Consider the following 16833-nt stretch of genomic DNA (forward strand, 5'->3'; position numbering starts at 1 on the left):
GATATTCAAAATAATTTACCTTTTTCTTCTGCATGTGTTTTAAAATTTCTAATGTCTGTTTAATTTCAGGAATCTGACTTTTTAGCCTGTGAATTAACAACAGTCATAATTTATTATTTTACAGAGACACAAAGTTTCCTAAACAAGTGATCACTTTAATTATACAGTCCACCCTCCATTTTAAAACTTGTTAACAGCTTTTTGCAGCTTACAAAAGCAGGTTTGAAAGCCATGGCATGTAAAGGCAGCTCAGCTCCAGCTTCACCTGCCCCTCACAACAGCGAGGCTGGCGGGCTTTGGCAGCACAGCAATGCCCTCAGCTTCCACGTGGAACACCAACAGTGACAGCAGCACACCCCCCTGCACTAAAACACTACATTCCAAATATCTGCAATCCCACAGAGGACAAGGAAACCCCAGCAGAAATACAGGGTGAAAGCACTGCAGGTAAAACAAAACCAGGGTGTTTTTTCAGAGGTTCATGGATTATTCTGACAGTGAGAGCCACAGGACTCTGCACTGCTCAAGCAAAAGCTCCCCAGAGCTGAGGGCACTGCTCTCCCTGACAGCCTGGCAGAGGCACTGGCATCCCCAAGGCCTTCTGGGCCACCAGACTTAGCATTTAACAAACAGAACTGTGCTAAACATTTCCCAAATCTGCAAAAATTACAACTTACCTCCTTTTCTTTTGAGCAAGATTAAGTTCCAGAAATTTATACTTCTGATACTGCTCATCCAACTTCTTAAGAACTACATCTGCTGTCTCATTTCCAGGCTGTTTCATAAAAGAATCTACATCTTCCTTTAAGGGGAAAAAGAAAACCCTCAGTGTTAGAAGAGTTTTATGGAAATCCTAGACACAGACATGCTATCATCTTACTGCAGCTACATCTGGAGGGGGTTTGAAATGGAAACAAACCTTTTTTCTGGACTGGAGTACGAAAGCAATTTGTTTCTTAGTCATCTCTTCATTTCCCCCTCCCTGTTTTTATTTTTCTTTGTAGGGAACTACAGGATAGGTGCAAGGATTACTTCACAACCACATGTGTGGGTACATGGTTAGAGGTGCTTTCTGTCCTGGCTGATCTCAAGTGCCACCTCACAGGGGTGGGTGTCCATGGGGCATGGCTGAACCTGGGTTTCCTACCTGTAAAGCAGGGGTGATGCTTCTCTGTGGCTAACCAGATTCTGAACTATTTTGGATAAAACTGATGAAGGAGAAGAGCCTGATCAATGACAGGCTCTTTTCAATAACAATAGTTATTGATCAAGCATGTTGTGACAGAGGAAGATGCAAAGGAGGGAAAACAGAGGTATCTGCTCAGACAGGCACTATGGAAGTGAACACCCTGGTTTCAAAAGCCCCTTCCATAGTTAGCAGGAAGTCACAGAAACCTCCAGAGAACAACTCCAGCCAGTCCTACCATCAGCTGACAGTGAGAGCCAGGGACTGGCAGGAAAAGCTGCCAGAGAAGAAAGGCCTGAGCCAGCAAGGATGTCAGCCTTGGCATGAGCCTCCTTCAGAAGCCCAGGAAGCAGCTCACCTGCTGGGGCCAGTGTTCCCAGCTGCTGAAAGGTACATCAGGCCAGGCCATGCATTTCTGGCCTCAGCAACACGTACACACAATCCCAGACAACCCCACCCCCCAGTGAGGTAATTCTGCTCTTGCCTACACAGCTCAGTAAAATCTGATGGAAGCCCTACCACAGGCCTCTTCAGCTCCTCCTTTTGAACCTGGTGTCTCCATTCCAGAAAATGACTGTAATATGTCACTAAAGTGATATCAGAGATAGAGCTGCTCCCCCTCATTATGATGCCCTAACTCTCTTGGCTAAAGAAACTCACTAGGAAATCACTGAATCTGGTAAGGAGTCCCTGCCTTCCTTATCATAAAGGAAATCTGTAGCAGAACACGAACTCTTACACAGATGCAGCACTGTCCAGATCCAAACCCAAGAGACCACACCTCAGACTGCCTGAAAATGCCTCGAGCTACCTCTCAGCCAGGGAAGCATTCCTAACTCTGGATAAAGCTCCCAGAAAAGCCTTCAACAAAGAAAACAAGGATTAGGTTTGGGAAAGTGTTGCGAAAGTGAGGCCTGAGGACAGTGTGAAATGGAACTCCCTCTTGTGGAGGCAGCTGTGTTTGTTTAAACCACCTAGGGCAGAGCGAAAGCAGGGGCAGCAGCTCCCCCACACCAGAGGCACCCAGCTCCGCTTCAGCCCCCATCTGTGTGTGCACAGGGACAGGACACCATCCACATCCTCCTGAAGCAAGGATGCTGAGAAGTGAATCCAGAAGTAAACCCACCCCCCCTACATACTGGTGATCTCCTTCCACTACATCATGTCCCAGCTCCAGGTGAGCTCAGATTTACCCCCAGGGTGTTCCTGCTGGGGCTTCCAAGCCTGGTCAGACTCTTGTCCCACCTGCCCATCTGCAAGGCTGAGGCATGGTCACTTCTTTGGACCAGAGCAGCTCTGAGGCACAGCTGGCTGCCAAAGCCATTGGGATCCCCACTCTGTGGTGTGTTCCACAGCACCACTGCAGAATTCTTACAACACTGACAGCTTCTGCAGGGACCTGCCATAACCCATCTGTGTCTTTTTAGGAAGAGAATTCACTGGCAAAGCAGCATTTTGCAAAGCCCAAGCCAAGGCCCAGGAATGCTCTGCAGAAGGCTGAAGTGCAGCAGGACAGCACATTCCCACGTGTCCCTGGGGTTCCCTTCTGAGTGATGACCCAAATACAGAGCTGCAGGCACTCACTCTGCAGAGCTTCATCACCTGGGGGCATGTGCAGAGAACAGGACAAGAGACACCCACTGCAGCCCTGCAGCCCCACACCTGCTGAAGGAGGCACAAAAAGAAGGCATTTCATTTGGAAATGTCTGGGCAACAGCTCAAAACCACCACAGCTGAAACTTCTGTTTTGAGAATTTGTTATCCAGTAAAACCCTCTTCTTAACACTACTTACTCTGAGGGCTGAACATCACCTGGAACCTGGAGAGGGACAGGAGTGTGCAGAACAACTGCCTCAGAAAGCATGAGCCATAAATCATGTGAGGAGCCTCTACTGAACCAAGACACTGACAGGAAACATCTCTGAGGACAAGACCCACAGTGGGATTGCCCATGCAGCACGTGGGGGAAAAATGCCAAGCAAGAGACCAGCAAGTCTTTAGATGTTTTTGAAATAGAAACCTATTTTCTGAAAAAAAAAAAGCTCAAGTAAAACCTACCCTCAAGACAGTATTTTCACTCTGCAGAGCAGAATACCATCACAACTTCTCAGTGCATGCTTGTTTTGAATAAAAGAAAATCTATTTTAACATCTACATCCAAGTACTCTATGATCACCACTGAGGATCTCTTCTGCAGACACACCTGTATTTGATCAGAGCACCTCTCAAAACTGAGAATTAGGGAGCTTCCAAGATGTTCAGATCCAGAGATTATGAAGATCCACAATGTTTTGAAGAACTGAAGAGAAGCACAGGACTCAGGCACAGCCCCAGTACTCCTGGAGCCACGTGATACAGCACACAAAATACTTCAGACACAGTACTGAAAGGAAACTACATGGAGCCAAACGCAGCAGCTACAGAGGCAGCCACCAGCACGGGATGAGGGATGTGACAGATGCCCTTAGAGTGTTTGCTGAGGCTGTTTGTGTCCTGCTTCCTGCCAGGGTGGCCACCCTGACTGCAGAGTCAGCAGAGACCACAGGATCAGTGAGGTCTTGCAGGGCAGCTGAAGACATGGCCCTTCCCTTTCACTCTCATCTTTGCTGGTCTCTCATGAGGCATGGAAGGAAGTTAGCGGGAAGAAGCAATGTATTTCCAGCCCAGTAAGGATTTGCCAGATCCTAATTATTGTTAAAAAACCTTAAAGAAAAAGGAGGAACTGGATTACTGGAAGTAAATGCACTGCACCTGTCTGGTCAGGTCCTATGCCCAGACAAGACACAGCAGCAGTATGAGCACTGCATCTAGAAACATCAAAATACAAGTCAAACAAATTTATGTCTATAAAAGCAGTTGTATCAGATGGGGCAGAGATCCAACACTTCCCAAGATCCCCAAGGCAGCTAGGTACAGCCACTGTGATCAATAGTTATTGATCAAAGGAAATAAAACAGCAATCAAGACTGTGTACCAAGAGTGAACTCAAAGTGGACAAGAGATGATTGTGAGATGATGCCACTGCCACAGTCATCGATTCCTGCTTTTCAACCCCTCAATAAAATCATTAAACCCTCGGTACATCAGTTTTCAAAGCTGAATAAACAAGTTCGGCCTGTTTTCCAAAGATACACATTTGCTGGTTTTCAAGAACACACAAGCGCTTCTGAAAAGTGAATCTCCTCAGCAGTGCAGAACCTGATTAAGAGAGGAAGCTGCACGGGAAGGTGTTCGGAGCAGGGCACGTTATCCATGCAGCAGGGGCGGCCAGGCGTGCCCCGCCCGGTGCGGGCGGAGGGCTCTCCCCTCACGGGGCTCACCGGCAGTGCAATAACGCGGCACTGCTGAACGCGGGCGGCTCGGGATGGAACAGGGCGATCACCCGGGAAAAGGCCCGGACTGAGGCCGTGCAGGGCCTCCGCCGCCCTCATCCCCGGTACCGCCCGCCCGCCGCGGTGCCGCCTCACGGGGCCGGGCCCGGCTGGCGGAGCGCAGCCCCCACCCCTCGGCCCCGCACCGCATGAACGCCGCCCCGGGGATGCCCAGCCCCACTGCCCGGAGCCTTCCAAAGGAACCCCGCCCCAGGGCTGCCCAGCCGCACTCGCCGGGCCCGCTCACCACGAACGCCGCCTCGGGGATGCCGAGCGGGCCGCGCTTCCCGCCCGCCGCTGCCGCCGCCTCGCTGCCTCCGGCCGCCGCCATTTGGGAACGGACGGTGCATGCGCGGCGTGCGCCACCGGCGTCATCGCGTCAGCGCCGAGCGGGGCGCGGACACCGCCCATTGGCCCAGCAGCGTGAGGGGGCGGGGCAGGAAGGGAAGGCACCGGCAGGAAGGGGCAGGCTGCACTATGAAAGGGAAAGATCCGGCAGAGAGGGGCGGGCTCCACTATGTAGGGGGAGCCTCCGGTGTGAAAGGGAAGGCTCCGGCAGGAAGGGGCGGCTCCGGTGTGAAAGGAAAGGATCCGCTGTGAAAGGGAGGTTCCGGCAGCGGGGGCTGCCTGGGGTGGCCGGGGCTGTGAGCGCCTTGCCTGCCCTATCCCGGGAAGGAGATGCTGCCTGACCCACCCTGTGCTTCTGCCTGCGGAGGAAGCGCCCTTGTTTCTAAGCGCAGCTGCTCTGCCTCTCCCGCAGCGTGACAAGCCAAATAGAGCAAACAGGAGCAATGCCTTTAACAATCTACAGTAACCATTCCTAAAGGATCAGCGGTAATGTCTGCCCTGCATTCACACGCACAGGCTGCTGCCTCACAGCCGGCTCACCGCAGCCCGGCCGAGCCCACAGCTCATCGCTGCTGCCCGGGCCTCAGCTCTGAGATGAGACCAGCACGAATGAACTAAATAGTCCAAGCTCACAAGTGAAAACAGATCTCTGAAAGCTAAAGAAACAAAAACACTGCTATTAAAAATAGAGTGTTCTGCTGTAGAAAGAAGAAGCAGCTGCAGCACCTCCCTGTCCTTACCCTGTGCAGACCCTCCACACCGCTGGAATGATGATGGCTGGGAATGAACCCAGCTCCAGGCAAACCCAGCCAAGGCTCACAGTGCCCCTGGAGCCTTCTCTGCTCCAATGTAAACACAGAGCTGGAACAAGCCAATTACACACCTTAATTCAGCCATGGCTTATAGGCATTATAGAAAGCCTTAAGCCTGAGAAGACAAAAAATGATCACATACACACATGCCTTGCATATGACAAAGTTTATTTTTTTCCAAAACCTGTTTCATCAAATATGTGGATATGAGCAGTTTTTTAAAAAATGAACAATTTGCATATTAACAAATTGTGAAGTTCCACAATTAAAATATCAACACAGCCAGTCTTGTGCTTAGGCTTATTTTTTAAAAAATTCATAGAACATAAATCCTTAGATTTTTTTCCAGTTTGTGGCTAGTATATTTTCCACACATTCTGTATTCTTATAAAATGAAGGAACTCACAGAAAGGAACATCTGTACAAGAATACATCTGAAAAAAAGCAACCTAAATTATCATAGCTCCTTTTAAATAAATATCCAATAAAAGGCACAAACCTGTTATGGGAGAAAACATAACATACAAAACAAGACCTATTAAATAAATAAAGTGTGGGTTGGGGTGAGGGAAATCTGTTCCAGCACCTATTTTGTCATTGCTCCAAGATGAGATTCCAGCCAAACATTTGGTAAAGGATTAAGCTTAATCACAAGGATACACATCTGAGATATACTGAAAGATTTGACGTTACAATTCCTGTTGTAACTGTACCAGTTACTACAATCTCTTTAAATAGATGGTCATGAGAATCTGCATAAAGTAGTGATGCAGAAATGTACAGATCAATGACAGGTCAGATACATCTTCAGAGTCATAGCAACAGGTATTCTATAGTCCTAGCTATCAGTAATGTATAAATGATAACATGTACAGTTTCCATTGCTCAAAAATATAATCTTTTCAATGGAAATAAATGACTGATACAGTGCCTTTAGATGTTATCCTTACAATACAAACTACCCCAAACAAAGTTTTCCTTTTTATGTACAAATTAAGCACCGATCCACAGTGCATACTATTCTAATTGTAACCCCCTCCCCCCCATCCCTGCCACACATCAAAATATCCATCTGGGGATAGATACACCCTGTATTCAATCTTGTAGTCAGAAGTTCTGTTGTTACTTTTGTGTGTGTGGTTTTTGCTGTTTGCTTTGTTTTTTTCTTCAACAAAAGTCCATTTGTTATTTTACCTACAAATATTCCACTACTATGTGCACAGAACAGATTTTTCTAGTACACATGCCCAAAATTTATTTTAAAAAAATCAGTAACTTCTTGGAGGCAAAGTCAAACTATATCTAGAGATCATTAGAAAACCCCAGTTATTTAGAGGTACATGTTCAAGTCCAAGAGGCCTCACACAATCCACCTTTCCCAAGTCCCTCAGAAGCCATCCAATGCATGTTCCATGACAGCCTGCCTGTAGCAGCACCAGCTCCCAACAGTGAGGCTCAAGTGACCCACTAAAGTACAATAATGCAAAGTGTACAGCACAAATCAAAGTCTTCCTCCTTGTTCAGACAAACATGGAGAGACATCTTAGTCATCAGCTTCCTGAAGTATTCAGAACATGACTGTGATCCAACGAGTCAGAAGAAAAATCACATTTATATACATGTCTCTTCACTCCTCACAACTGCTGTTAGCAGTTTCTGCAGGCTGGTACAGTCACCCTCAAGAACAACCCTGGTGTTCAAAGTGGGGTTTTTTTTGTGGAGAACAGCCATAAAAGCCTTGACAGCATCTTAAGTCCTTGGTTTTCACTTCTCATGTATGTTATTTAAACACATACTCTGCCATTTTGTGTGTTCCAACATATGCACAAGAAAGAGTTGGGCAAAACCCAGTCCTGTGCACTTGTGTGCAGAGACAAGGTACAAAGTGATCTTGCTTCACAAGGATCAAGCTGTAAGCTGTGTTTCAAAGCAACAAAAGAAGGTAGGTTATAAAGTTCTTAAAACATACTTTGTGGCTGTTTCTCCTTTTTTAATACTAATAAGTTGGTATCAGACAGCTTTGCTATAAGAAAGCAGACCAAAAGAACCATTAAAAGATCAGAGCAAATCAGAAGTAGTGCAAGCTGTTATCCAGTACTAAATCCATTTCTGAGCCAGGTATATTTCAGATATTCAGAATGCTCTGAAATAAAGTTATAACAAATATATACTGCTTGCCAGGCATTTATTTGCATATTTTATTAAAATAATGTGTTATTACTTATACAACTCAGTATAAGAAAGAGACCCAACAGCTTACAGTGCTAGGAACTGCCTGCCTGTAGCACTCTCACTTCTGCCATTAATGCCCAGACATTTATAACTACATGGACTGATCTAATTTGAACACAAGACTTTTGACTGCTGAATGAATCTATGGAATTCACTATTTTTTAAATAAACAGTCCCCTCAACACAACGACCCATTCTAAATGGCATCTATTCCCTCAGCATGTGGAGGGCAACTATAGGCACTGAAGAACTCATTGGCTTAAAATTGTACAATTGTTCAACCCAATAAAGGTGGATTAAAGCTTGAAGCCCTTTGTAATTCAAACTTGAGCATTAAACTACTGAGTCCAAATCCTTTCAAAATCAATATACATCAAGGAATACTGAGTTTTAAATTTCTGCAAGGTTTCATTTCCAGGAAATCAGCAGTTACGGATTTCAAGGGTTGAGGAGAGGAGTTTTATTTTGCTACTTTTGTATTGATTCATTGGCAAAATATTTACCATAGGGTTAAGAAATACTACTTTTGCACTCTTTGGACAGAATTAAGCATTTTGAAAAATAGAAGGGTTGTTCTCACTCTGAGGAATGTGCTTTATTTAGACGTTCTCTACAGGAGAGTTTGACAAGATTCTCAGGCCTATCTGCATTTATGGCAAGAGTGAGAGATATTTCTGCAATTACAGACTCTCCCAAAAGATAGAAGACATACTATGCTGGAGGTCTATTGTAACAATAGAAAACTCAGCTTTAATATTAATCATTATTAGAAGCAATTTCACAGGAGAGCTTTTCATTGCATTTTGCCACAAAACTTCTGGAGGAAAGGTTCCCACTTTTATCTACTTAATTATAATTAATGGTTTTTTTAATGCTATCACTTTTTATCAGACAGTGAAAAATACAAGATAAGGCATTTTTATAGCCAATTTCAGTTCTGGAGGAAGATTCTTAAGTACAAAATATGTTCCAGAAGTCTGTACACATCTGACCCATTGTGAACAGCAATATTTCATAAATTAGTTGATTTTAAAGATTTTCCTCTCAAAAAGAGTCCAAAGAAACATAGCATTTTTACATTGAAATTACTACAGAAGAAAAAGATTACTGCAGCATCAAAGAAACAACTATCTAAAAGTTTACATGTATTTACACATTTAAAAATAATTATTTTTATATGGTTTACAACTAGGTTCTTATTCCAAAAAAGAAGCACAAGCTATTCTCTACAGCTGGATAATTTCAAAATAGTTGCCAGTTCATGAGTGTCAGCATGACTGCAGGCTTTGAGTATTTTGACCTAATGGACTTTAGAAAGAAGAGTTGGCTCTCCTGCCTCTCTGCAGTTATCAGCAAGGCTCTCAGAGTGGGGCAGGGCTGGGGCACCGACAGACCCTGGCTCCCCTGGGCCCCTGGGAGGTGCCACCTGCACAGAAGGGACCTGGGAAGTGCAGCTGCTGGAGCTGCATGAGCTGTTCTGGAACACTCATTTCCCCATGTCCATCACACACTTGCAGCCTCGCAGCTGCTGGCTCTTTTTACTTAGCCCTGTAATACTGACATACCAATGGAGCAATTTATTATTTTTACTATGTCTGTGTAATATGTGTCTTGATGATTCACAGCATTTCAAACTCACATTTAAAGTTTGCAAATTACTATAAGTTATTCTACTGTGAAAAAGCTGTCTGATTTCACACAATGTTGGCCTTATGATAATGCAAGCATTGCTCTATCAGAGTATTTATTAGAGCACATAAAAATTTTATTGCTCAACTTGATTTTGTGTTGTGTCTTGGTTACAGCAGCCACAGAATTTATGAATAAAATAAATAACTTGACATTCTCAGTCAATTCCTAAGGTAATCCACTGATGATTAAGGTTGTAGAGCAATCATGTAACCTTCTCCTTGATTTTGAACATGGTAATCCAGCTTGCACCTTCTGAGTCAACCTCAATAAAAATACAGTTTTCTGCTGAGCAGTTAAAAAGAAAAAAATAAATCAGGAAACAAACATGACTTCACACTGCAGTGACTGTTATAAACAAGAATCTCTAAAGCATTGCAGTTCAAAATAATATTGTATTATACAGGGAATAAGCAGTTGCCCTGTTCAGGAATACATCATGGAAAGATTGAAATTCAGTCTTTTCTTTTTTACCAGTATTTGGTTGTTGTCACATCTTGTTGCTTTGGTGGTTCTACATAAACTGTATCTGTGAAACAAAGATTATGTATTAATGCCACTTACGTAACAAACACTTTCCCAGTGTTTTAGAATAAAGAATCTATTTGGCTGCTTTGTTACTTTTAAGTTAAGTCTATAGGCTTTGGCACTTAAAAAAACTCCAAAGAATATTAAGACCAATGTATTTGGATGACAAGAGTACAGTTTCTCCAGCTTGAATGATCTCTTGTCCATGCCTTTTCCCCTCCCACATCACCTGATCCTTGAAGAAGCTTCCAGCACTGCTCTGGTCAGCATGACTAAATCAAGTATCCAGCTAATGTCATAGGGAAAATAAAACCTACATACCTTCACCACTCCTGTTTATTTAATACTGAAACAGTGAGAAGTAAAAATCTGATTTTGATTTTCTTCCTTGCTTCCTGCAATTCCATCACCTGAATTTGTCTCCTCACCAGAAAAAACTGCTGCCCTTGGGGAAGCCCTCACTTGCACATGCAGAAATACACCTGCAGCCTTTCATGAAGCCTTTGGTTGTGTTTGCAGGGCTGAAGTTTCAATATTAGCAAGATTAAAGAGCACTGCTCACCTGAGTTTCAGAAACAGGTGCAAAAGGATTTGTTGGCCTTAGACCAGGCTGTGTGTACATCATTGTCTGGGGTGCCATCAAAGGAGCAGCTCCAACCTGAGGAGGTACCTGTGAGAAAAACAAAAACCCCACAAAACTAAATATATAAAATGCAAACTACTTCCACAAGATACATCTTTTTGCATTTGAAGTATAGTAGAAAAGAAAAATATAGACACACACAGAGAATAAAGTCAAAGCTTTTAAAAACCACTGCCATATCAACCCCAGAGTCATCTCTGTCAATGCAGTATGAGAAACATACCAGATTTCACACACTATTGCCAACACATGTAACGTGCAGGATGGTTTGAACATCATAATTCATGACATGAAACCCACTGGTAGAGACAACTCAGTTTTCAGGAACTCAAAACAAATCAAGCTTCTTACCATTCCATATACAGGCACTTGAGGTGTGGTCAATGGGTATGTGATAGGAGCAGGTACCTTTAAACAAGAAAATTTTAAATTTCAGAGAAACTCATGCAAACTTAGTAATAGACATACAGAATTTTGAAAACTACGTATTTTTCAGTACTAAAAATAACCAATGTATTTGCAAGAAATTGACTTACATATGCAGGATAGTGTACTCCATTCTGGCATAGCAAAAGGATAAGATAGAAAATTATTTAATAGGTATTCATGCTGGAAATTCTAACTAAGGGATGGATTCAAGTCCAGTACCATAACAGTTTTTAACTATGCTCACTTATTAAAACCATTAAAGTGTGGGGAAAAAAAGTGCAACGACAGTAACATAAATTAATAAGCTTAGAAAGTTACCACTAGTACAATTTACAGCAAAATTAGGAATTTTACTACACCTAGCCAGATTTGAGCATGTTGCTTGCACAAGCATGCGTGTGAGAAGCTTTCAGAGGGCATGGCATGCAATGCTCCTTCTTCCTCCCATTATTGGAGAAGGGCATAGGAAAAAAGCCAAGAAAGCCAGTGACCATCTGGTTTAGGAACTGAATAGCAGCAGATGTTTAGTCAGGTTGGTGTTGCCCACATACTAACATCTGATATCAGCACATGTCACAATATGACAAAAGAGAAATGAAGAGCATTTTTAGCCTTATATCAGGTTACATTCACAGCCCAGCAATTGATGTGATTCCTAAGGCCATGCTGTGTGAAGCTGTGCTAAATCCACTGAATCCCAGGTGCTGGTTAAACCCCTGGCTATGGGACAGGATGCAGTGGTTCATGAATTGGAGGGTGAGCTCTGAGGGCCACAGGCCAGCCAGGACACTGCACTCTGCACTTCTGGGACACACATTTTAAAGAGCTCAGAGCTGAGCTAGATCTTTACATCAGTAATTGTTTGAAGCTCCAGGAAAATGCATGACCAGACACCTGGCATAAAACAGTTAAATGCTTAGACCTGATGAACATATGAAATAAAACATAACTTTAAATCCACAGTGATCAATGGGTACTAAGGTATCCTCTATGTTCCAAAAATAAAAATGCATCAGCACTCTAACAACACATTCTAGAGCACCTAGAGGGGATAGAGAGATTGTATGGTCTCAAAAAAATTTCACATGAGAGTGCAATACAACTGTGCCCTCTCACCAAATTTTTTGGTTTCATTTTTGAGTTCAATACTGGATTTAATACTGCATTCAACTTCTCTAATTCTGAATGAGCATAGTCATAAGACAAGGAAAAGAGGCATTAAAGGCAAAACTATGGTTATCGCAAAATTAAGTCAGACAGCAGTCCAAAATTCACAGGACATGTGGTAATTATCCCAGTTGTCTGTGTAACTGAGATGAACATCTACTTCCCTCTAAGAGCCCTATTTTAGAAGTGATTCATATTTCTATGAATATAACACAGTTGAAAAATCTTCTTAAATCATAGAAAAGTCAGTTGCCTACAAATACTCCTCCTAGAAATGAAAACTCTTCATTTAAATAACTATAAAAGATACACTCAACATTTTCTACTGTGTTAAAAATATGAAGTTGCTGTTGAGCATTATCAAAAGTCCAAAGTGCTGCTTGACCTCATTATTGGGGTGCCTTGCAGGGGTTGCAGCAGTGTTTCATGATAAAACTGAGAAAGGAGCAAAGACTGCAAGGAACTGCAGTTTTGTCCTTAAAACACATTCTTTGGATTCTTCAAGGTGAGTTTTTGCGTGCACATCTGCGTGTCAGGGGGAATGGGAGCATCTCAAACATGCACATCAGGAATTTTCTGGACTGAGATGATTTGTTTCAATCCCAAAAGAATTTATGAACTCAGACAGGTAATCCACCCTTCACTTGAGATGTAAGCCCTTAATGGACAAGTTTTTCAGTGAGGGGAAATAAATAATGCTAAAATCTCTACCTCATTCAGCAATATCCTATGATCCTGCAAGCATTCCCTGCTACCCCCAGTCTTGTATCAAATGCCTTTGAATTTTAAAATTAAATTTAATTTGAAGTGAATGCAAGCAGAGAAGCAGCATTTGCTAGAATGAAGTGTGATTTCACAGTACAGAAATTACCATGTGTGGAATAGTGGGTAAGGGAGTTGGGGTCCACGTGGTTGATGTGCTTGTTTTTGCTTGCCAGTTTGTTCCACCAGTAAGTTTTTTCTCTGTAGGCTGAGACCACTGCATATCTGATCTAAAATGAAGCCATGGTGTTAGTTTTCATGGAGAGGCAACAGCTACAGTAAAACAACATGACAGGAAACCCAAACATCCCTTAATGCATGCACACAGCTGAAATCTATGAAGAAGCACTCAGAATTTCAGTAATTACTTATGTATCTCTTCTCCAGTAAGCATGAACTCTGGGGCTTCTGTTTGTGTTAAAGGTGTTGCACTGTGCATTTAATGATTAACTGGAGTTTGATGTAACTTTTATAGTGTTTCATAAACATAAAAATACTTCAATAAAAATACAGCAATTGCAAAACTAATTAAAGTGATTTTCTTTAAAAGCTAAGGTTGGCCACATTGTGCTGACTAACCACAAACACACTGTGCCAATGCACTTCTCAGTTATTTTGGATTGTTTCAAGAGATGAAATTCGTGCCATGTTAGTGCCAAAGACTGTTAAATAGTCACCTGAGAATATTCTAAGTACATATATATGCATACATATACTTACTTTTTGGATGGAGTTCCTCCAAAGCCAAGATCTATCAGGGAAAAGAAGCAGACAAAATCCTTAAGCATTTTAATTTGAGAGGAGAAAAAAAAGCTTATTTTGCTTTTAGTAAAAATGGGAAAGTAAATTTTAAAAGCTTCACACTTACTTCCTACTAGATTTGCAAGTGAAGAATCAAGGTCATTTGCTAGAATTTTTCCACTTTGCTGGCTGGCTACAGTGCCTTTTTGATTTTGTGGTGGTACTGTGGGTTGCAATACATCATCTAGAAAGTTAAAACCTAAACAAAGAAAATAAAAGCAACTGTTACCAAAATGGTTACACTACATTTAATAAATGACATATATAGGCCAGGGAGGTATTTTCTTTACAGAGCACTAAATTGAGTATATGTGAAGGTACAACATTATGGAATTATTTAAGACTTGGACAGAAGTATAGTATAACTTCTTATTTTTTATGGAATAGTATATTGTACCTACTAATCTAAAAGAATCTTTAACTGTATTTTAACAATACTTTGCTACACAGAAGAGAAAGACTCTAACTCAGGTATTCTTCAAGAAACACACACAACCAGTTCTGCACTTGTGCAAGTGCTGTGCCTCTGGATGGAATCAGAGGGAAATCATCACCATGTATCAGGAGAAAGCACAGAAGAAAAATGAACATGAGCTTACCCATGAGGAGAATCCAGTGGGCCACAGCCAAAGTTTGTTCCCCCAGAGAGAGAGGAAAGAGTTATTACACAGAGAATGAAATCAGTCCAAGCTAATTTCAAAGTAAATAACTAACAATTGAACTGGTTGCCTCTTATCAACTCATAATCACCTTGCAAATATATAAGTTAATACATTTCCAACTGCAGTAGCAATTATGCTAAATTGTTAAGCAATTTTTGCCTGTAGGGTATAAATTAGTCATAAGGTAGTTTTTACCACTTGCAGTCCTGTACTCTGGTGCTGTAGATTTTCCTCCAAAAACAGCATCAAAATCCACATTAATTGTTGAAGAGGCAGTACTGGGAGAAGCTGAATGAAGAGGAAAACCTGAAAAAAAAAAAGCAGAGTAATGAAATACACCCATGAAGTAATATAATTCATTCTAGTGAAGCCAGAAAGTTTTAAAAAATGGAAAGAAAAAAAAATCCAATTACCATCAACAGTCACAGGATGATACACAGAAGCATATGTTGGTTTATGACCACTAAAATCATCTTTGCAAAAAGAGAGAAGAAAATAAGATCAGTTTTAAAGAGAAAAAGGAAGAGGGAACCCAACAATTAAGTCTGCAGTTAAAAATTAGGAAATTTTACTACTATAAAAAGTTTTTTTTTTTTTCTATTTTACAGATATAAAAAGCCAAGTAACTCCTGCATTCCCCATTACAAAAGAGAAAGGAGGCTGCAGTTTGAAAAATATCAGCTGCAGGTCTTAGGAAGTCTAGACTGGGCAAGCAGAACAAAATAACAGTTTATTTCAACTACAGAAATAAACATTTAAGGAAACATATAATTTACTACACCTGGAATTAATGCACCATTTTCACTTGTTAATAAAAAGTGAAGATTGGCACATAGCACAAAAAGATTACATGGCCCACATTATCAGCATTATCACCTCCACTTGCAAATAAATTATATGGGGTTTGGTTTTGTTACCACTAAATAGTTCCACTGTTTGTTTGGAGGAAAAAGAAGAATTGATGAAAGGGGTGGCAGATTTTACAGCTTCTTCAACTGGCTTCATGTCAAAGATGTCCAGATGAGGTGGAGAACCAACACAACCATTTGAAGACGAGAAAGGACCTTTCAGATGCAGAAGTGAAGGAAAGAATACAGAGTACAAATAATGGAAAAGAAAAACAGACTGAATGATTGAATATGAGAATCTCTAGACAAAGTCAAATTGTAAATATTCTACCTATTGATCAAAGTTAGATACAAATCTTAGATAGATATTATCTAAAGACAAATCTTAGATACAAAGTTTTAGTTTCAGATAAAAATCTTAACAGCTCTGTTTAGGGAAAATAATCCTAGTATTGACATAAGGTGGGAAGGGGAGAATGACAGAACATATATCAAAGAAGTTAGATACTACATTTTTGGCTTCAATAATCTACCTTTTAAATACCATATGAGAGTATCAATTCCACCTATTAAAATACTAACATTTACCATGGTGTTATCACTGCCTTCTTTTGGCATTTAAGCCATTTCTCTGACATCTATAACCTGACCATTCTTTGTAAGGATGGGTGAATAAACTGGGGTCCACAGCTTTTTTACAAGAACTCTGAAATTACCAACACCTTTTAAATGAGAAGTTTATTAAATATTGCTTAATTAAACGGAAACACTATTCCAGGAGCTTCTCAGTTACAGCTGCTAAGGTTTTATTTGCCAGTGTTTTTAAACTTAGATCTTGAGTTAGATTTCTTTTCCCTGTCCCCTTTACTGAACAGTTCTGCTCCTTTGTTCCATCAACACTAATGCTATGTGTTCAAGGAAGTTGGTCAGAATTTTCAGATTATTTACTTCATATTTTGTTATGAATGTTTGGATGCAAAATAGTTAAGGTTTAAGATGCAGATTCAATTAAGTATGAACCTTGTATTCTAAGAATTCCCTTATCATTTAGACAGTCAAATCAAGGTATGAGCTCACCTCCCCAAGCATTGCTTGCTGATGTTGATATAGCTGGAGTACTTTGCACAGTTGGAACAAATGCAGGCTGAAGATCAAAAAGATCACTAGAAAGGTTGGGCATGCTGGATAAGAAATGAGAGACAGAGAGAATAATATAAAGATATGTAACAGGCATTGCATTCTTGCTTTTATGAACACTCCTACCAATCTCATTTTCTCTTATTTGCTAACAGCCCATCAACAACAGTGACACAACAAACTGGTAATTAAGCACTTACTGACAAAATTCCTGTGGT

The 16833-nt window shown here is 41.5% G+C and overlaps 1 protein-coding gene across 6 annotated transcripts in view; it reads right to left on the minus strand.

The window, feature by feature from the left end:
* The window catches only part of VBP1 (VHL binding protein 1), a 40995-nt gene that overhangs the window by 6006 nt on the left and 18156 nt on the right, over positions 1–16833 (minus strand). The window contains exons 12-23 of one of the 6 annotated variants that reach the window (XM_014265261.3): positions 16556–16659; positions 15548–15694; positions 15044–15103; positions 14826–14936; positions 14036–14152; positions 13888–13918; positions 13277–13397; positions 11346–11369; positions 11161–11217; positions 10729–10836; positions 678–802; positions 20–86 (exon numbers count right to left, since the gene is read on the minus strand). In XM_014265261.3, the coding sequence (XP_014120736.2) occupies positions 20–86; positions 678–802; positions 10729–10836; positions 11161–11217; positions 11346–11369; positions 13277–13397; positions 13888–13918; positions 14036–14152; positions 14826–14936; positions 15044–15103; positions 15548–15694; positions 16556–16659 (1072 nt within the window). Of the gene's footprint in view, positions 1–19; positions 87–677; positions 803–4804; positions 4964–7343; positions 10168–10728; positions 10837–11160; positions 11218–11345; positions 11370–13276; positions 13398–13887; positions 13919–14035; positions 14153–14825; positions 14937–15043; positions 15104–15547; positions 15695–16555; positions 16660–16833 lie in introns of those variants that run through there. The other 5 variants (XM_005484460.4, XM_005484461.4, XM_074551535.1 and 2 more) reach the window with 5 other exon arrangements.

Source organism: Zonotrichia albicollis, chromosome 14 (assembly GCF_047830755.1).
Source record: "Zonotrichia albicollis isolate bZonAlb1 chromosome 14, bZonAlb1.hap1, whole genome shotgun sequence".
In the NCBI taxonomy this organism is placed as follows: Eukaryota; Metazoa; Chordata; class Aves; order Passeriformes; family Passerellidae; genus Zonotrichia; species Zonotrichia albicollis.